Below are 21,800 nucleotides of genomic sequence, written 5' to 3'. Positions count from 1 at the left end.
ATCCAATAAAATGTTCAAATGACATTCCTAGAAATTAATACTGATAGCTAAATAGTCGTAAATATCAATTTTTTGTTGTTATACCGATGGTTTAATATTTCCCAGCACGTAGTATAATTATCTGAACTAATGGGTAGGTGTTGTATAAGTCTTTCCGGTTCACCCTTGATCTTGCTTTTCAGGAATTGCATCTTTTGTGCGTTAGACAAACATGTATTATTGTGGATAGCTTCGGTAAATAAATCTTTGAACGAGACCCATTGTTGATAGTGACCATGAAATATGGGGATGTCTAGACGTGGGGTAGACTTTTCTATGTGCGACGTTGACCACAATTTGCTGTTAATCTGCCTCTTCATGGTGGCATGTTCGTTTTCATATTTCGTAAAGATGGCTTCGTAGTCCTCGTCCGTTCCCCCGAGTTCACTATCTATCTCCCAGTGCAGCGAATCGATGGCATCCCAGCGAGCATCCAGAGACTTTATGATATCTTCAAACTCCCATTTTTCGCTAACACTGTCTAGCTTGATATTAGCCAGTGTTCGGGCTAACGCCTTGAAATTGCTACTTTGCTTGCGTAACATTTCGTCTAACTTGCTATTATTTCCTTGCGAGGTAAATGAAGGTTCATGCTGGTTTTTATCGCTTACGGATGCTGGCAATGACGTCTTGGCTACTCCTGTTTGTTGTCTTGGTATCGGTTGTATGTTGTGGGAACCACCTTGAGGTTCAGTGATTTCTGATGGCGAGGAAATGGAAGGGAAAGCTGACTGGATTAATTCTCTTGTTTGTTGATAGGTATCGTACGTTTCTTCATAAAGATTTTTGCAGAAGTAGGTATGATTAGGATTGTCGTACTCACGTAACTTTCCATCATTTTTGTTGAATTCCTCCCAGAGTAAGTCCAGAGAAGATAATTTCCTCTGCAGGTTGGTTTCCGTCTTACGGTCTTGACTATCTTTCTTGAAATTGATTCTTGCTTGCTTGATGGCTGTTTGTAGTCGAATCTGGTCTTGATACAGATCCTCCATATTTTTGTGTCTTGATAACTAGGTACCTAGATTATTATGAAGATGACTTGTCATAAAACAACTTGATAATTGACGATGATATTCTTGCTTAATCACCTTTCTTGATATGAGTAGTTGTGTACACTTTTCTTGATTTTTTTTTTGTTGCCTTGTTGCTTGATTAGTGGATCCTATTTGTCGTCTCACTTGATTTTGATTGTTTGACCTTGTTGTCTCACTGGATGTTTTGATGATCACTTGTTCACTTGTTTGATTCACTGACCTTGTTGTCTTGTTTAGACCTTGTTGTCCTGATAATTCCTTGATTTCTTGATGCCTTGCTCGGCTCGAAGGACCATTAATGTTAAAGTACTTGCTTACTCTAACATTTACTTGATAGGTTGATGTAAGAGTTAACTCAAAGACGTTCTCGAGAAATACTTGCTTTATTGTAATGATTGTACTGTCTAGACAGAATAGAATCGAATGAATAGAGTGCAATAAAAGAGTAGGCATTTACCTAATTGTAGTGTTTATATACAAATTAAATGCTGATGGTGCAATCAATCACATGACTGGTAAAAACAATAATCACATGATTCTTTACTCGATGACGCATGTGCAATTTACTTGTACACTCATAATTTGTCCAGTTTCAAGAACAAGGTTCGGCAATTTTCACAGTGTAATGTCATACGGTATTCTGGTTTGGGGCAAAGCAGCTGACATACAGACTATCTTTGTATTACAAAAGAGAGCCATTCGTTCTATTTACAACTTAGGAACACGTGAATCAGTAAGAGAACTCTTCAAGGAAATTAATATCTTAACTGTAGCTTCCCAATACATTTATGATAGTATAATTTATGTTGTTAAGAATTTAGACTGTTTCACTAAGAATTCTGATATCCATAATTATAACACTAGAAACAAAAAGGCACGTATTTAACCGGGCGACTAAATAACCATAGAAATGGGTATCAAATATAATAGTTTGGCGACTAAAATGGGGCCTCAAATTATTTCAATATGAGGTAGCATTTTAATGTCATTACGGCTACGGTTTATTCAGACGCGAGTACCAACTATTTATTTGGCAACTGAATTATTATATTGGAAACAATTTAAGAGAGACAGTTTAATAGGAAAACGGCTATCTATTAATATAAAATATACAGTTCTTTTAAAATATTTATATAGCAAATTAACATAAAAAGTACATTTAAAATTTATACATCGGCACTCATCACGTGAGCTGTCATTTTAATAAAAAAAAAGGATTCTTATAAAATATAACGGTCGACAAAATATTGTACTTATGGGTAAGAAATTAGGTGTTTGGGGGTGCTGGCAACTTCGTCTGTATACAATGAATTTAACTTTTCATGACGTTTACTCTATCGAATCTAAGGCCGGTCTTACGCAGTCTTAACGTCACTCTGAAAGATTCATTTTTTTGGCAGGAAAACCTTACTCAGAATATGCCTTGGCATAAATCGTTCCGCAGATTTTATAATATCCAATCTTATGCTGGCATAATGTTAATGAGCAAAATAATCTTCTAAATTAAGAGTACTTCCGTAGATTTTTGTTTGCATAATATTTAGGCAGTAAAAAGTTGTCCATCTTCTTCCTATTTCTGTTTTGATAGCGAGTCTTGTGTGTTGGGGATGCAAGATACCTAACACTCCTCCTCGCTTCGCTCGTCGTCGTACCTAACGGTGCCTCTGGGACTGTATTTCATTTCCTTTTTGCTATCGTTGTTTTGTTCATACAAAGTACCTAAGAATTATGCCATAGCAAATTTGGTAGGACTTATATTCTACTAAAAAAATAACCTAACACTAACCCACTTTTCTGCTAGCAGAAAATAATTCTGCTCCTATACCTCTAATATTATACTATACGATTATCACGGTAATTTTTTTTAAATGCCATGTCGGTGGTAAACAAGCATACGATCGGCCTGATGGAAAGTGGTCACCGTAACCTATGGACGCCTGCTACTCTCAACTCTCAAGGCGTATCATATGCGCGTTACCGACCCATTAGCTTATACACTCCTTTTTGCTGTGTATTTATTATAAAATGATTTGGTACGCGTTCCCTTATAGAGATATTTAAATACTACTCGTGGTTTACGGGTCGCAAATACGATGTTTGAATAGAATAGAATAAACATTTATTCGTGAACACAGGCAAGACAAAATACACATAATAACAACAAGACGGAAAGGAATGAAGTGCCACGAAATGACCTCATCTCAGCGTGTTGCTGGTGACTTCCAGCGCTGATTTTCCGATGGGACCATCGTTTCCATAAAGATACCATTTTATGTTTTTTTTAAAAAAACCTACTTCCCAGTAATTTTTTTTGTTGCCTCCGCAATTTAAATACTACTTTAAACGATGAGCTAAGTATAATTATTTAGGTGCTAACATCTATATGACTACAAATATTAAAAATCTTACGCTTTACAATACTAGGTGCCAATTATTATTTTAATCGCCAAAGTATTGTTTAATGTTCCTCGGCAATATTTTTGTCCCTTGAAATTTGCTGCCGTTTTTTCAATAATAATGATGCTTAATATTTGAGGCTCATATATTTTTTTTGTCGCCACAATATTAAAACACAGCCAAATTATATTATTGTATGCCCGACTTAACTTCCCGTTTAATATTTTAGTTGCCCGGTTAATTATATGCCAAACAAAAATAAGCTTGCCATAAAGAAGTTTCGTGTCCGTAAAGTACAGAAGTCATTTGTTGGGCAATGCATTCATTTTTATAATAAGTTACCTGACACTGCTTTGAGATTACCCCTCCCAGCTCTTAAGAACTACTTAAAAAAAACATTGATGTTAAAGGCTTATTACAGAGTCGAGGACTATTTGACAGACAAACATGCATGGCCCGAACCAGAAACTACAAAAAACGAATAGCAATTAAAATAATTGTATTATGTATAGAGGACACAGTTCAGATAAGAAAGCACATCAAATATTTTATATTTTATGTTGTGTAGGTAAATTACATATTTAATGATATTGAGATTCATATTATCTTTTTCTTCTGTGACAATTTGATATGTTTTCTCTGAAGAAGAACGACGTATTATTAAGCAATAATATAATTTATTGAAATTAATTTCCATAGAGTACCTAGTCTGTTCATATTCTTTGATGAATACTTTTGCATGTTAAATTGTATCTTGTTATTTAATGCATGTTAAAAAATGAGGTAAAAATAACCTAACCATAAAATTAAAATTTTGGAAAAACCTCCGACCGCGACATAGTGGACCGATTTTCATGAAACATGGCTAAGAACACTCCCGACTAACTCAGCTTTCAGACAAAAAAAAACTAAATCTAAATCGGTTCATCCGTTCGGGAGCTATGATGCCACAGGTAGACACACACACAGACAGACAGACAAACAGACAGACAGACAAACACGTCAAACTTATAACACCCCGTCGTTTTAGCGTCGGGGGTTAATTAAAATTTTTGATAAAACCTATAGTGGACCGATTTTCATGAAACATGGCTAAGAACACTCCCGACTAATTCAGCTTTCAAACAAAAAAAAAACTAAATCTAAATCGATTCATCCGTTCGGAAGCTACGATGCCACAGACAGACACATACACACAAACAAATAGATACGTCAAGCGTATAAGACCCCTTCGTTTTTGCGAACGAAGCTCCCGAACGAATGAACTGATTTAGATTTCGTTCTTTTTGGAATTTTTTTGAAAATTTAAATTTTGTGGTTAGGTTATTTAGCACAGTCTCAAACTCACAACAGAGCGGCGAATTTACGTGACGTAGGCTTTTTTTGTCTCTTAACCACCCCCCCCCCCCCCCCCCCACTTCCCTTAAATGGGGGTGGAAGTTTGTATAGAGCATTCTACGCGAGCGAAGCCGCTAGCAAAAGCTAGTTTTGACGTGTCTGTCTGTCTGTGGCATTGTAGCTCCCGAACGTATGAACCGATTTAGATTTAGTTTTTTTTTGTTTGAAAGCTGAGTTAATCGGGAGTGTTCTTAGCCATGTCTCATGAAAATCGGTCCACTAAGTCGGGATTTTTTCAAAATTTTAATTTTGTAGTTACGTTATCCATAAATAAAACAAGCAACTGTTCAAAACCGTTATATTTACACTTGTTCGGTCAAAGTTTGTTCTATTAAGTCCAGGTACTCCACGCACCTGTTTCTGTAAAACGTGTTGTTATACAGCACGATGCTCGCAAAGAATTCGCCGACATTAGTCAGCTGCACTGGCAGGAAGTTCCACACATCTTGACACTTACCACTCACACACTCGTTCTCAACGTCTTCAAGTATCAAAATACCTTCTTTACTCATCATGTTGTGAAGTATTATAGAATCTGAGGAAAAGCCGGTCTTTTCGAAGCATTTTTTGCTTAACGTGTATAAGACACTTATGTTGAAATGAGTTAATGTTGAAAAGTTAGTTAGTATTAATGTGTCTCCGAGTGATAAATTTCTTAAAGCGACTAGTAGCGTAATCAAACATCGTTTCTCATAGTTGTTGTAATTCTCTCCGGTCTCTAAATCGGGCAGTAATAATTTTTCACCCGGTATATCAACTGGTTTTGGTTCTTTCGGTTTGCTTTGGATCGTGTTCACAAATTCTTCTTCGGCCAAAATCTGCTGGTACAACTTGAATATCGGTACGAATATGAATTTGGAGCTGTTGACTTTCTGCAGCGGCAACCCGTATGTGAACACTGTATCCAATTCCAAATCTTTATCATAGAAGCTCTTCCATAGAATAGTTTCTTTGATAAATATGAGTAAATTTAATATATCCGTTCGAAGGAAGCCGCTTAAACTTTTACACTTTTCTTTTAAACTCATTTTAGCGTACAACTGCCTTTCTGTATAAGATCCTCTATGGTATCTAGGGTTAGTATTAACCTTATTTTCTTCATGTAGGGTGCCTTTGAGGACTTCTTGTTCGTAGTCGAGCGGTTTCAAGTCATATTGTCTGATGAACTCAGCGGCCACGACTGATCTTAGCTTCTTCACGTCTATAGAGAAGGGTATGCTGTTTTGCATAAGGTAAGCTTGTAGATTATTGTTGATTACTTGACATTGGAGGGTCGTGAAATAGTAAGCGCACTCTTCAACCTGTTTTATAAAACTCTCCGGAATGTGTTCTAGACTGAATAGTGATTTTTCACTGTAGATGTTAGTTCCATAGGCGGACTTGAGTTTGGGTAAGTACTCCTTGAGTTGATCAGTGCCCTTGTACTGGAGACAGATGGCGTAGACTTCGGAGTTGCCTTGGCGAGAGGTGACCGGCTTGTAGATGTTGACTTCTGCGAAGAGGTGGTTCAGCAGGTAGAGGAGCCCTACGGTCGAGTGCTCGAAGGTAGTGAAGAGCTTGAACACGAACGTACCTCCTGGAATGACATTAAGAACGATTATTCATTGAAGTATATTTTTGTTTAATCCATACTATCCATCATCCTCCTTGCATTATCCCGGCATTTTGCCACAGCTCATGGGAGCCTGGGGTCCGCTTTGACAACAAATCCCAAGATTTGGCGTAGGCACTAGTTTTTACGAAAGCGACTGCCATCTGACCTTCCAACCCGAAGGGTAAACTAGACCTTATTGGAATTAGTCCGGTTTCCTCACGATGTTTTCCTTCACCGAAAAGCGTCTGGCAAATATCAAATGGCAATTAATCCATATTACCCATACTAATATTATAAATGGGAAAGTCTGTGTGTCTGTTTGTTTGTCCGTCTTTCACGGCAAAACGGAGTGACGAGTTGACGTGATTTTTTAGGTGGAAATAGTTGATGGGATGGAGAGTGACGTAGGCTACTTTTTGTCTCTTTCTAACCCCCCCACATCCCTAAAATGGGGGGTGGACGTTTGTATGGAGCATTCCGAAATTTTTGAATTTAACGTAAGCAAAGCCGCGGGCAAAAGCTAGTATTGTTTTTTTTTTATATAGCCTCATTTATTCCTTAGGTAATACATTCACATTCAAATAATGTACAGATCATAATTAATTATTTTCACATGCATTTTTTTTTTCATAGCTATTTCATATTAATTTTTTTAAAATTAACTAATTTAAATTTACTCGTTTATAATTTTTTTTTTTTTTACCACCGTAACTATTAAGAATTTATTAATTTTTCTCAATAATTTCATGCGAATTAAGGTATTTATAATTAATTTATTTTATCATTTTTTCTTATTACTTAAGGACCTCTCTTCGAGTGAAGCTAGTATTGTATAAAACAATAAGTCCTATGTGCATGCCAGCTGCCGTCACGGCCTAGCCACGACAATGGTCTAAGCGCGACAGCGGTGAGCGGCAGCCATGCGTGCGAATGAAAAGTCCCATCGCTGTGTCTCGCTCCAGTGTATGGCCGCCGCTCACCGCTGTCGCGCTTAGACCAATGTCGTGGCTGAGCCGTCAGAACGTTCTCTAAATCTCCATCCTCCTTGCGTTGTCCCGGCATCTGCCACGGCCCCTTAGACAACTAATCTCAACATTTGGTGCAGGCTAGAGATGGGCCGAATATTCGGTAAATATTCGGTATTCGGCATATTCGGCAAGTTTTTCAATGTTCGTATTCGGCCGAATAATTCGGTTGCATTGCCGAATATTTACCGAATAAACAAAGTAAATAACTAATGAAGATCTTACGTATTCCGTTGGATAATAAGCTCCTATTTTAGTAGCTTTATAAGAAACTACTAAAATATGCGTCAAAATGTAAATACAATTGTTTTGTATACAAGTTAAAAAACCGTAGTTTAAGAGTTGAGAAGGGTTCAGAGTTGTTTTAACTAAGTTTTAGTTATCCACTAAATCATAATTCATAAGAACATAGTTGTAGTAACGTATGTAACCATTATCAATCACTTAAGAGTTTTAATCTTAACATCCGCTTTAAAAATATGGCGTAACCGAATATTCGGCCGAATGTTCGGTTCGGTAAGAGCTGAACCGAATGTTCGGCCGAATATTCGTATTCGGCAAAGTCCATATTCGGCCCATCTCTAGTGCAGGCACTAGTTTTACAAAAGCGACTGCCACCTGACCTTCCAACCCGAAGGGTAACTAGGCCTTATTGGAATTAGTCCGGTTTCCTCACGATGTTTTCCTTCACCGAAACGCGACTGGCAAATATCAAATGACATAATTTCACATAAGTTGAGATTATGGCTATTTTAAAACATCAAAACCCGATGGCATCAGACTCTTAGTGGGTTTTCACATTATCCGGTCCGATATCGGATGTAGGACCGATATCCTATATTACAGCCGCCATCTTAGATTTTTTTTCCATTGAAATCCTTCCGACATCGGGTCGGATAATGTGGAAACGGCCAAGCGCGTAGATTACCCGGACTGAGCGCCTGCAGGGCGGTGACAGTCTCGCAGTAGTGCAGGGGAGATGTCACCTCTTCCTGCGCGTCTGGCTTCTGCACACAGTCGATGGAGCCATCGGCCGTCGCCAGTAGAACCTGCAAACGTGAAACTCTTCAAATATAAATAAATAAATAAATAATAAATATTATAGGACATTCTTACACAGATTGACTGAGGCCCACGGTAAGCTCAAGAAGGCTTGTGTTGTGGGTACTCAGACAACGATATATATAAGGTGCTAACAAATTAGTCACGGATATTTTTACGGCTGATAGTACTCCGCTCCTGGAGTATATTTATGTATGAAACATCATAGGTTTTGTTATGTTTTTTTAGAGAAAATATGCTATGTTAAAACACCCTGTTAATAAAATTATTAAATGAGACCTCTCTAGACACTGTTAACGTGACATGAAAGACACTGTTAAACATCCTGACAGGCAATTACATTACAGAGGATGGTTATTTAGAAAATAAATTAAAATATTTTTTTTTGTTAAGGGTATGAAAACAAAAAAAAACATGATTTTTTTCAGTAATTTCTAGTGAAAGTTCATTGTTTTGATGTTAATTAACATCCCTTAAAATATCCGTGACTAATTTGTTAGCACCTTATATAAATATAATATATAAATACTTATATACATAGAAAACATCCATGACTCAGGAACAAATATCTGTGCTCATCACACAAATAAATGCCCTTACCGGGATGCGAAAGAGGCGCGTTCCTACGCACACAGTCTACTTAAGCTCGTGTAGGGGCATTTGAAGAATTTGGGACCCAAAATTAGCGTAAGTACGGAATTAGGGCTCAGCCACGACATTGGTCTCAGCGGTCAACGGCAGCCATACATTGGAGCGAGACACAGCGATGGGAGTTTTCATTCGCACGTATGGCTGCCGCTCGCCGCTGTCGCGCTTAGACCAATGTCGTAGCAGGGCCGTTACAACTCTTTCCTACTTTATACTCTATGGTCTGAAATTAATTGTATCTGATCTAAAGAACCTTCCCTTAAGTTACAATAAAAACAGGATGTATACATACCTTGCCCAGCTTGTTGGCGTCTTCAACGATGGCCCGGCTGTTGGTCCAGTCCATCAGGTTCCCCGTGTTGTCCTTGCCAAAGTGCCAGTGGTCCAGCGTGTGAAGCATGAACCGGTCATCGCTGATCATGTTCCCCGGAGAGTTCCCTTCGTAGTACGGGTTCAATGTGTTGGCTAGCCATTTCCACTGGGTATATTCTATACATACCTTGCCCAGCTTGTTGGCGTCTTCAACGATGGCCCGGCTGTTGGTCCAGTCCATCAGGTTCCCCGTGTTGTCCTTGCCAAAGTGCCAGTGGTCCAGCGTGTGAAGCATGAACCGGTCATCGCTGATCATGTTCCCCAGAGAATTCCCTTCGTAGTACGGGTTCAATGTGTTGGCTAGCCATTTCCACTGGAAATTTTGAAAGGAATATCTATTCATTATCATCCTCCTTGCGGCCTTTGCCACGGCTCATGGGAGCCTGAGGTCCGCTTTGACAACTAATCCCAAGATTTGGCGCAGGCACTAGTTTTACGAAAGCGACTGCCATCTGACCTTCCAACCCGAAGGGTAACTAGACCTTATAGAAATTAGTCTGGTTTCCTCACTTTTTCCTTCACCGAAAAGCGACTGGCAAATATCAAATGACATTTCGCATATAAGTTCCGAAAAACTCATTGGTGCGAGCATAAGTAGTTCTCTACAGCTACACACATACATGAGTGACATACCCCGGCCGGCGAGAGCAAAAGTGCGTCAGCTCCTAGTGCTTAATTAAATATCGACTATTCTATCGACATATGGATGTCGATAGAATAGTCGACTTTTAATTAAGCACAATTATTATTATTATGAAATGGATTTTATCGGCAAGGCGAAGGAGTTTAAAATCAGAAAATTTAGAAAAAATGCTAATTGTATATTACGAAAATTACATAAAATACTGAATAAATACAAACACTTGTTTTTTATTTTGTTTACAACAATAATTAATACTTCTGCATATCATAACGGTGGTTCAGTACATCGTGTTGTTTTTATCGACATCGACCAAAGTGTGTGTCCTCGCACTATTAAGCTGTCAACGCATTTTTGCTCTCGCCGGCCGGGGTATGCATGACATACATATAATCACGGCTGCATTCCCATAAAGGGGTACTATTCAAGTTTCTGTGCCAATTATGGAAAATAAGGGACCATCCCCACTCAGGCGACGCATGTCCTGAGACGCGGAACGGACGTCAGCGCCACGCCACCCGAATGTAATTTAAAAAACGTGTGTGTGTGGATTGAGTGAGCACCTTCCGAAAATAAAAAAAAATATGCTGATCATTTAGTAAAAGTTCTAAAACAATTGTAAAACGAATCTCTGAATTTGTAAAAAGATAAATCAAAAGATACAGCCATTAACATGTGCTCACTCAGTTCTCACAAACTACCAACGAAAACAGTGAATATATTCATTTAACATATAATATTTACATACTAACATTTAGTAAAAAATAGGCCAACCTACCTCTATAAATATTAGATCACCTAGTGACGTATTTAATTTTTTACAAATAGTTTCTTATGCTCACTCAATCCTCACACTTTTGAAAAGCCGAATTTTGATGAAAAACATAAGATTTAGACCGCTATTATATGTGTATAGTTTAGTAAAAGTGAAATGGGAATATGTAAAATACAAAACGAACCACTAACGTGTCAGGTTTTTTTATAATAAATTTTTGTAAGTGCTCACTCAGTCCACACGTTTTGAGAAAGTTAAAAATGTAAATATCTTACGATTTGTAGCACCTAAGACACTCGAAAGTACTTCAACATTTAGTAAAAATTTTTACTAAATATCCACCATCTAATATTTTATATTCGTTGTCTGGTTTTAAAGATATTCAGACATAACTTTTCTCATACAAATGTATCAAGTAGGGTGACCACACTATGTCGGCTCCTGATTTTCCCCACCTTCCCATTGTCATATTGAGATTGGGGAGTTTCGTTCAATTTTGATAATAGTTTATATTAAACTAATACCATATTAATTCTCCATCTGCAAACTGTTTTTAGGTTATGTTCTTGGCCTAGTGATGATGTGTATTGTGTCATTTTTATCGACGTCAGGATAATAACCATATCGACATCTATATCGCTCGTGCGTATTGGCGCGACAGAGCCAGACTAACTGGCACGGCGTTTCGTTTTCGTTTGGCGTCGGAGTAATGCCATTCGGCTACGCACGCTGTAAAGCTGCTAACACATGACCGTACGAGCACCGTACCGCACCAAGGTCATCCATATGGATGCTTGCTAGCTTGGAAACGGGAGCGAGAAATAGTTATTATTTTTTCGCTCCCACTTACAAATCCGGTACGCTCATCTGTTAGCACGATTAGATTACCAGGTTCTACCAATTATCATTCATGTCCTTTTTAATGCATGAATGTAGATATGGTTATTATCCTGACGTCGATAAAAATTACACAATACACATCATCACTAGGCCAAGAACATAACCTAAAAACAGTTTGCAGATGGAGAATTAATATGGTATTAGTTTAATATAAACTATTATCAAAATTGAACGAAACTCCCCAATCTCAATATGACAATGGGAAGGTGGGGAAAATCAGGAGCCGACATAGTGTGGTCACCCTACTTGATACATTTGCATGAGAAAAGTTATGTCTGAATATCTTTAAAACCAGACAACGAATATAAAATATTAGATGGTGGATATTTAGTAAAAATTTTTACTAAATGTTGAAGTACTTTCGAGTGTCTTAGGTGCTACAAATCGTAAGATATTTACATTTTTAACTTTCTCAAAACGTGTGGACTGAGTGAGCACTTACAAAAATTTATTATAAAAAAACCTGACACGTTAGTGGTTCGTTTTGTATTTTACAAATTCCCATTTCACTTTTACTAAACTATACATATATAATAGCGGTCTAAATCTTATGTTTTTCATCAAAATTCGGCTTTTCAAAAGTGTGAGGATTGAGTGAGCATAAGAAACTATTTGTAAAAAATTAAATACGTCACTAGGTGATCTAATATTTATAGAGGTAGGTTGGCCTATTTTTTACTAAATGTTAGTATGTAAATATTATATGTTAAATGAACATATTCACTGTTTTCGTAGGTAGTTTGTGAGAACTGAGTGAGCACATGTTAATGGCTGTATCTTTTGATTTATCTTTTTACAAATTCAGAGATTCGTTTTACAATTGTTTTAGAACTCTTACTAAATGATCAGCATATTTTTTTTTATTTTCGGAAGGTGCTCACTCAATCCACACACACACTAAAAAACGCCTCCTCAATACACTTTGTATAGGAAGGACGCAACATCTGTTTATAGGATGTCTGGGATCTATACAATATATATCAGAAGCCAGAATGAGGTGTGCTATTTTTGCATACGAATACCCACTTGGAGCCTGCTCCATTAGCTAATCCTCCATTACAAGTAAAAAAAAATACAATGTTCACCTCAATCTCCTCATAGTTCTGTTTCAAATAATGATTGAGTGACGTAATGAACGCCCCCGGAGCCTCGCAGAGATGCAGAGACACCATCTCGCGGGTTATCACAGCCTCCGATGGAATGATTCGGTACGAGCAAGCGCACTCGTAGAACTTCGTCCATGCTTGCGTCAGGAACTCTGGGTTCACCAAGCACCTGAAAACAAAATAAATAATTATGGATTTCTTTGGCTTAGTCATAAATACTTAACCTCGTAATTTTGCGTTCTCACATTATCCGATCCATGTAGGAAAGAATTTAAAGGAAAAATCAAAGATGGCGGCGTAAATATGTAGGATATTGGTCCGACATCCGATATCGGATTGGATAGTGTGAAAACGCGCTAACGGCCACCATACAAAAATTTTGCTAGGGAATTTTGATTGTAGTTGTCTTGAAATTGAGTTGAGTTTCATTTGTTCGAAAAATTTTAGAAACAAAAATAATAGTTATTTGTTATACAAGGGGGCAAAGTTGTATTTTAACGTCGAGTGTGGAATTGAAAAACGAGCAAGTGAAAGGATTCTATAGTTGAACCACGAGCGAAGCAAGTGGTTCGAGAATAGAATCCTGAACTTGCGAGTTTTTTAACACACGAGAAGTAAAATACATTTGCACCCGAGTGTAACACAAAACTTTTCCCCTTACTATAGCGAGGAAACTACAGCCCAAAAAATGCGTTTATCACTGCTTCCAGTAGTTCCACAGGTGGTAAATCATCTTTATTACTAGATTCACCTACTTTTGTCAATTTTAAAGCAGTTAATTTGACTTTATTCAAGGTCAAATTTCTTTACCCACTAGTGGATAAAATGCGTTTTTACCCGCTGGTATTAAAGGACAAAACACGTATAGTGAGGGGAAAAGCATATTTGTTTACGTGACAGTTTAAATTCCACTGTAACCGAATGTACCATCTGAATGTAGTGGGCCAAGAAAGTGGTCTACCAGTTTTGACAAAAGTTTCTGTGAGCTCTAACGATCGCTAAGGCTGACTTGACACATCGCATGACGTAAATATCATATATAGACAGAGCAATTGTCACTGACATAATATTGTTGCAAGCGGAAATCAACCTTGTTGTCTCATGACGTTCAAACGAAACCTCAACCGTAGGGTGGTAAACCACATATTTGTTCGCTGTACATTGGGTGGCAGGAGGCATTACACTAGACAAGTAGACACTATTATACTATATTGACATATATTATATGCAGTTAAAAAACAGAAGACTCCAGAAAATATCAAATATAATACTATTACCACAATCTTGAAAAAGTAGGAGTTAAGAACATTACATAAACTATGGGTGTGTGTGTGGATTGAGTGAGCACCTTCCGAAAATAAAAAAAAATATGCTGATCATTTAGTAAAAGTTCTAAAACAATTGTAAAACGAATATCTGAATTTGTAAAAAGATAAATCAAAAGATACAGCCATTAACATGTGCTCACTCAGTTCTCACAAACTACCAACGAAAACAGTGAATATATCCATTTAACATATAATATTTATATACTAACATTTAGTAAAAAATAGGCCAACCTACCTCTATAAATATTAGATCACCTAGTGACGTATTTAATTTTTAGGGTTCCGTACCTCAAAGAGGAAAAACGGAACCCTTATAGGATCACTCGTGTGTCTGTCTGTCCCTCTGTTACAGCCGATTTCTCCGAAACTACTGGACCGATTTACTTGAAATTTGGTACACATATGTAAACCTGTGGCCCAAAGACGGACATGTAATTTAATTAAATGAAATTTAATCATAGGGGTCACTTTTGGGGGGTAACCTTGAAAATTAAAAATCAAAGTTATTAAAACTATATTGTGTTATATATCAAATAAAAGAGCATTTTATGAGCATTTGAAATATATTTTTTTTTAATTTTTAATTTTGGTACTTTAGAAGTAATTTAAGAAAATAGACAAAAAATGACCATTCCCCCCCCTTATCTCCGAAACTACTTAGCGTAAAATTTTCAAAAAAATACACGAGATAGCCCTCTACCTGTAGATTACAGGAAAACCTATTAGAAATCTACAGTCAAGCGTAAGTCGGACTTACGAGAAAAAAACTCAAATTAAGATTTTCACTCACTGACGCTGCAAGCAGTTACTAAACGTCTTAAAATTTTGTAAGCGTGATGGAAAGGTAGAAAGAAATTCATTTCTGTCTTTTTCTTTTTAGAAATTGTTCAATTTTTTTTTCATTTGCCAAAATGACTTAAGTTCCTACTAAAAAGGAGGCGCTTAAGACCGTTTGTAAGTGGACTGAGCAAAATTTTGTTCAAATCGGTCCAAAAAAGGTCTCTGTTGACGAAAACATAGAATTTGTGCCAACGACAGCCCAAATCTGAAGTCCATTTTGCTCTATCTCTTATCGTTTCCGAGATATATACGTAAAGTCTTGAAAGTGCGAAAAGTTAACTTTGCCATCACAGTCGTTCAGGCGCTCATGAGTTCTTTGTATGGAAAAGTCGAAAACCGACTCGCACTTGACCAATGTTCATAGAACGTGTTGTGGTTTTTTACGCGGGTCCGCGACTGACGACGTTCGAATGTTTTGTTCGGAAATGTTTGAGGGTGGTTTCTTTGAAACGTCGCCGGCGGCGAGTGGTTCGACGGGCGAAGTTCACACGCCGCACGCGACGGTCTGTATTCGTTTTGTACAATAGCAACGGACGGCGGGTGGCGTCTTGATATGGAAAATGACTGACATGATGAAAGATAATGATGAACTCATTGAGGTAATACTAGAGAGGACACTGCGAGCAAAACGTTTGCGCTACAAACATAAGTCCATTGGACTTATGTTTCTGCCTGCACACAAATAAAATGTAAAAATGCCTTCCTGCGCAACAAGATGCTGTTTAAGCCATACGAGAAAATCGAATAAAACTGACGTGTCACATTTCATCGGTTAGTATACACGCTATGTTAATCGATCTTTATTTAAGTAATTATTTCAATGAAGGGACGCGCTCCTCAAACGCGAAGCTATCGCTGCCATTTTGTTGAACGAAATCATAGATTAATCGCATCATAATCGCACAGACTTGACATGTAGGTAATGAAGTATAGTAATTGTGATTATATTCTGTTTGAAATATATAAAAGAGAAATGTTAAATTTATTTCACGTTATACTTATGAATACTACACAGTTCTAACACGAGTCGTAATCGATATTTTCATACAATAATAACCTATGATTTTCTTCAAGGGCAATTAAAGTAGGTATATGAAAAAAATCAATAATGTATTTTTGTTTCACTTAGTAGAACTTAAACATAGCACAATGTATGATAGTGCTAAAATTAAACTACTTACCCCCTTATTCATAGACGTTCACTAAAGTTATCAAGCCGATAAAGTTCGTTTGTCCCTTTCTATCACACCAATACGCCGAAAAGGGACAAACGAACTTTATCGGCTTGATAACTTTAGTGTGCGTTTATGAATAATGAATATTTTACAAAAAGTATAAAAAAGGTCTACACTAAGAGTGTCGCGTCTAGGTGGTCATTGGTCAAGTCTTACTCTATGACACGGTACCTCCCCACGCATGCGCCGCGCGCTGCCGGCCGGAGCACAGACTTTGTTTGGGGTGTAATTTCTAGTATGTTAGTACATAGTAATTCAATGGATGAATTGTACTTCTGTGAACTGTTTTCGATATACTTAATCGAATATATGATGTAAATTTTACTTTACTACAATGCAAGTGTTTGAGTACCAAGTTAAAAATTTCACTTTCTTTTTGCCGGTTTCATACAAAAATATCGTTTGACTGTCTCTTTTTTGGGTAATATCAATATTTATATGGAAACGGATTAAGTCGCGTATAATCTTCTTCCTCTAAGAATTACAATGTAAGTATTTTTGCATTCATTTTGATCAGAGCACAACACAACAGTTCAAAAATCAGTCTACCAGAGCTTCTGAGTTCCGTCGCCGACGACGGGTGACCAAGGGTCAGAAAACCCACGCACCCGCGACCGACAGCATGTGGCACAGCGGCACATGCGGCTCACATCCAAACGCCGCCGGGCGCGTGTGACGGGCCAGAGAAACCAGGGCCTTAGGGCTAGGTGATTATCGCCGCGCCGCAGAGGACGCGCTGAGGGGGGGGCGGTGCTACAGCAGTTGTAGTTGTATGCATACCTAGCTCACGCACACAGACGCGTCCGCTGGCGCCGCCAGGGGCGGCTCACTCCGCTATCCTATCGCCGCGCTACAAGTATATCCTGGCGGCCGCGAGCTGTGGCCGCGAGTTCGCGGCCTACTCAGGGGTGGCGCACATTCTCACGGAATGCACGTTCGCACTTTCTATTGTTACTTTACGTCGCGAGTTTTTTTTTTTAAGCGATGTCCGCGGGTGGAATGGCTAATAATACTTAATTAAATAGACATATTGAATAAAATAAATACCAAAAGATATTCTTATACAGATCTACTACTGATTAAGTCCCACGGAAAAGTACAATAAGGCTTGTGATGTTGGAACCTTGAACAAAAATATATAAATACAGCGTATATACCTAGAAAGTACTCAAGACTTGAATATAATAATATAACATTTAATGTGAGTATCAATTCGTTTGGATCCATTGGTAACCCTATCACCGGACGCCGCGCACGTGCGGCTCGTTTCTTTGTAAGAATGTTGTAGGTATTTAAAAAGGCGGCATTTCGGAAACATCAAAGCAGTGGGCCTTCTTTACTTGTGCTATTATATATTCTGTGGCGCCGCGCCGGTGTCCGCGTGCGCTCTCTGCAGTGTGCGCTGCCGCTACCACGAAACGTTTACCTACTCCGTGTAATACTGATAAAAGAAAGTATTGACATGAATTCACACGTTTCGGAAATGACTGTAGGTATTTTAAATATTTTAGCACAATATGTTTTTTGCCTCTTATTGCCTATATACAATATATACATACCTACTATGGCAACTCTATCACAGCGCAGAATATGCAGAAGCCACATGGTGGTCTGCGACAAAAACTCAATAGACATTTTTAGAGTTTTTAAAATAAGTACCTAAGTAGGTACGTAAAGTAACATGGTAAATTAAAAAAATATCATTACATACTTATTGCGAAGGTGTAAACAATTTCCTTCGTTTTGCCACATATCAATAATTACCTATCTATATTAAATTCATTAATCCGTATACATTATATTTTTACAGTACGGTAATACTCACCCCGTTATTCATAAACGTACACTAAGTTATCAAGCCGATAAAGTTCGGTTGTCCCTTTCCGACGTATTGGTGTGATAGAAAGGGACAAACGAACTTTATCGGCTGGATAACTTTAGTGTACGTTTATGAATAAAGGTGTTAAAATTTATAGCTACGAAATTTTACATAAAACATCTACTTTAAAATAAAATAAAAAAATGTTGAATTTGGTTAACATTATAAAAGACCTCACGCAAGCTGTGCTAATTAGTTCGCGAATTCGTCGAGAGGTGGCGCTAAACACAATTATGCTCATTAGAGAACCTATACTTCTAGCCTAGCCCAGTCTTTAGACTTATGTGAGTAATGTAAAAGTACCTAATAGTTTTGTAGGTACGGAACCCTCGGTGGGCGAGTCCGACTCGCACTTGGCCGGTTTTTTACAAATAGTTTCTTATGCTCACTCAATCCTCACACTTTTGAAAAGCCGAATTTTGATGAAAAACATAAGATTTAGACCGCTATTATATGTGTATAGTTTAGTAAAAGTGAAATGGGAATATGTAAAATACAAAACGAACCACTAACGTGTCAGGTTTTTTTATAATAAATTTTTGTAAGTGCTCACTCAGTCCACACGTTTTGAGAAAGTTAAAAATGTAAATATCTTACGATTTGTAGCACCTAAGACACTCGAAAGTACTTCAACATTTAGTAAAAATTTTTACTAAATATCCACCATCTAATATTTTATATTCGTTATCTGGTTTTAAAGATATTCAGACATAACTTTTCTCATACAAATTTATCAAGTAGGGTGACCACACTATGTCGGCTCCTGATTTTCCCCACCTTCCCATTGTCATATTGAGATTGGGGAGTTTCGTTCAATTTTGATAATAGTTTATTTTAAACTAATGCCATATTAATTCTCCATCTGCAAACTGTTTTTAGGTTATGTTCTTGGCCTAGTGATGATGTGTATTGTGTAATTTTTATCGAAGTCAGGATAATAACCATATCGACATTCATGCATCAAAAAGGACATGAATGATAATTGGTAAGAAACAAAGAATATAATACTTCACTAGTAAGAAACCAGAACCTGGTAATCTAATCGTGCTAACAGATGAGCGTACCGGATTTGTAAGTGGGAGCGAGAAATAGTTATTATTTTCTCGCTCCAATTTACAAGCTAGCAAGCATCCATATGGATGACCTTGGTGCGGTACGGTGCTCGTACGGTCATGTGTTAGCAGCTTTACAGCGTGCGTAGCCGAATGGCATTACTCCGATGCCAAACGAAAACGAAACGCCGTGCCAGTTAGTCTGGCTCTGTCGCGCCAGCACGCACGAGCGATATAGATGTCGATATGGTTATTATCCTGACGTCGATAAAAATTACACAATACACATCATCACTAGGCCAAGAACATAACCTAAAAACAGTTTGCAGATGGAGAATTAATATGGTATTAGTTTAACATAAACTATTATCAAAATTGAACGAAACTACCCAATCTCAATATGACAATGGAAAGGTGGGGAAAATCAGGAGCCGACATAGTGTGGTCACCCTACTTGATACATTTGTATGAGAAAAGTTATGTCCAAATATCTTTAAAACCAGACAACGAATATAAAATATTAGATGGTGGATATTTAGTAAAATTTTTTACTAAATGTTGAAGTACTTTCGAGTGTCTTAGGTGCTACCAATCGTAAAGATATTTACATTTTTAACTTTCTCAAAACGTGTGGACTGAGTGAGCACTTACAAAAATTTATTATAAAAAAACCTGACACGTTAGTGGTTCGTTTTGTATTTTACAAATTCCCATTTCACTTTTACTAAACTATACACATATAATAGCGGTCTAAATCTTATGTTTTTCATCAAAATTCGGCTTTTCAAAAGTGTGAGGATTGAGTGAGCATAAGAAACTATTTGTAAAAAATTAAATACGTCACTAGGTGATCTAATATTTATAGAGGTAGGTTGGCCTATTTTTTACTAAATGTTAGTATATAAATATTATATGTTAAATGAATATATTCACTGTTTTCGTTGGTAGTTTGTGAGAACTGAGTGAGCACATGTTAATGGCTGTATCTTTTGATTTATCTTTTTACAAATTCAGAGATTCGTTTTACAATTGTTTTAGAACTTTTACTAAATGATCAGCATATTTTTTTATTTTCGGAAGGTGCTCACTCAATCCACACACACACAACTATGGCTGATACTTTAACACACACACAGAGTATTAATTGCAATTGACATTAGCTAGGTCCAAACAGAGCGAGGCACACTGCAAGGCAATGTACTCATGCCGAAAATGTCCAATGTAGACGTGCCTCAGTCGACGCAGTGCGCGCGTTTTGCTCGGTCGAGCAACCTGCCTCGGCCAGGCACTACATTGGATATTTGCTGCGTGAGCACTTTGCCTCGCGGCATGTCTCGCTCTGTGTGGGCTCAGCTACTGCACTGTTATTGCATGAACACCCAGCTTGGTCCAACAATACCTACATATGAAAGAGTACACAGAGACAATAGGCTGGCACACACATCACAAAGTCTTCTACAAAGCCTTATTAAACACTACATAGACAAACTTTATGGGATCCAAGTAATAAGAAATAGTCCAATATCTCTGTCCTGCTGCTGACGGCACCCTATAATGTTAGGTCTTTTATAATGTGTTTATTGTTTTGTATGTGGTTTTGTATTTTACTTTTAATAATCATCTTATAAACAAGAAAAAAGATAAATAGAGAGAATATAATATTAACGACCGGTCTGGCCTAGCAGGTAGTGACCCTGCCTGCTAAGCCGCGGTCCCGGCAAGGGCATTTATTTGTGTGATGAGCACAGATATTTGTTCCTGAGTCATGGATGTTTTCTATGTATACAAGTACTTGCATATTATATATATCGTTGTCTGATTAGTAATCAGTGATTACCCACATGGTAATATTTATTTATTTATTTTTACTTGAAATGGCCCAATATTATTTGTGGACCCTACTACTATAGTGGAGTGTCTTAGAGTGCACTGTGAGTTACCTGATCTTCCAACACACCTCACCGGAGGGGTTTCGCCGCCGAGTGTGCCCGCTCCACTCCTCGATGTCAAAGTCGTTCAACTGGCTCTTGTGGAAGTTCAGACGGCTCTTCAGCGTCTCCAACTCCTTCACCGTCCACGGCGGCGCCGAGAACCACGCGTCAGCAGGCGGTAACTTCCAATCAGAGTCGAAACGAAAATGAAACTTTTTGTTGAACAATGTATTCAGTTCGTCGTCGAATTCCTCGTTCTGATGCCGCTTGTGATGTTTATGACGCGATTGTAAGAAGCAATAATCGTTCTTATGCATTTTTAGGCATTTGTAGAGGGCCTGCTGGTACGATAAAATTATAAAAAATATAAAAGTGGTTAGGTCAATACAACACCAATTATTGATATTGACATTTTTACATGTCAAAGATGCCGCCATGCTTCTTCATCGATTTCTGTTTCAACTTTGTACAAGTAGAAAATCCCATGAGTAAAAGAGATAGAGGTTTTTGTTTTTTTAATAATGGCTAAAATTCTTACATTCAAA

At 37.7% G+C, this 21,800-nt stretch overlaps 1 protein-coding gene across 2 annotated transcripts; it reads right to left on the bottom strand.

Moving 5' to 3' along the window:
• Positions 1–5,152: 5,152 nt before the first annotated feature.
• On the bottom strand, positions 5,153–21,665 carry LOC125240994 (cap-specific mRNA (nucleoside-2'-O-)-methyltransferase 2). 2 transcript variants are annotated; one of them, XM_048149244.1, is made up of 5 exons: positions 21,265–21,665; positions 12,970–13,159; positions 9,697–9,882; positions 8,416–8,536; positions 5,153–6,444 (listed from the first exon to the last, which is right to left on the bottom strand). In XM_048149244.1, exons 1-5 carry the CDS (start codon positions 21,570–21,572, stop codon positions 5,171–5,173), a joined length of 2,079 nt encoding a protein of 692 aa, XP_048005201.1. In that variant the 5' UTR covers positions 21,573–21,665; the 3' UTR covers positions 5,153–5,170. The 2 variants fall into 2 exon arrangements, with proteins under 2 accessions (XP_048005201.1, XP_048005202.1); XM_048149245.1 differs by lacking the exon at positions 9,697–9,882 and adding an exon at positions 9,490–9,675 and having other exon boundaries at positions 21,265–21,664.
• Between the last annotated feature and the right edge of the window lie 135 nt (positions 21,666–21,800).

This window comes from Leguminivora glycinivorella, chromosome Z (genome assembly GCF_023078275.1).
Source record: "Leguminivora glycinivorella isolate SPB_JAAS2020 chromosome Z, LegGlyc_1.1, whole genome shotgun sequence".
Lineage (NCBI taxonomy): Eukaryota > Metazoa > Arthropoda > Insecta > Lepidoptera > Tortricidae > Leguminivora > Leguminivora glycinivorella.
Note: the sequence above shows the minus strand (reverse complement) of the source record. Positions and strands in the feature narration are given on the sequence as shown.

Bases quoted from the DNA above. Each gene is read 5' to 3' on its own strand.
- LOC125240994 (XM_048149244.1), bottom strand. From the start codon at position 21,572: ATGCATAAGAACGATTATTGCTTCTTACAATCGCGTCATAAACATCAC. The intron at 13,160-21,264 runs GTAACTCACAGT...TTTTGTTTTCAG, and splicing joins GAGGTGTGTTGGAAGATCAG to GTGCTTGGTGAACCCAGAGT. The intron at 6,445-8,415 runs GTAATCTACGCG...ATGTCATTCCAG, and splicing joins CCTGCAGGCGCTCAGTCCGG to GAGGTACGTTCGTGTTCAAG.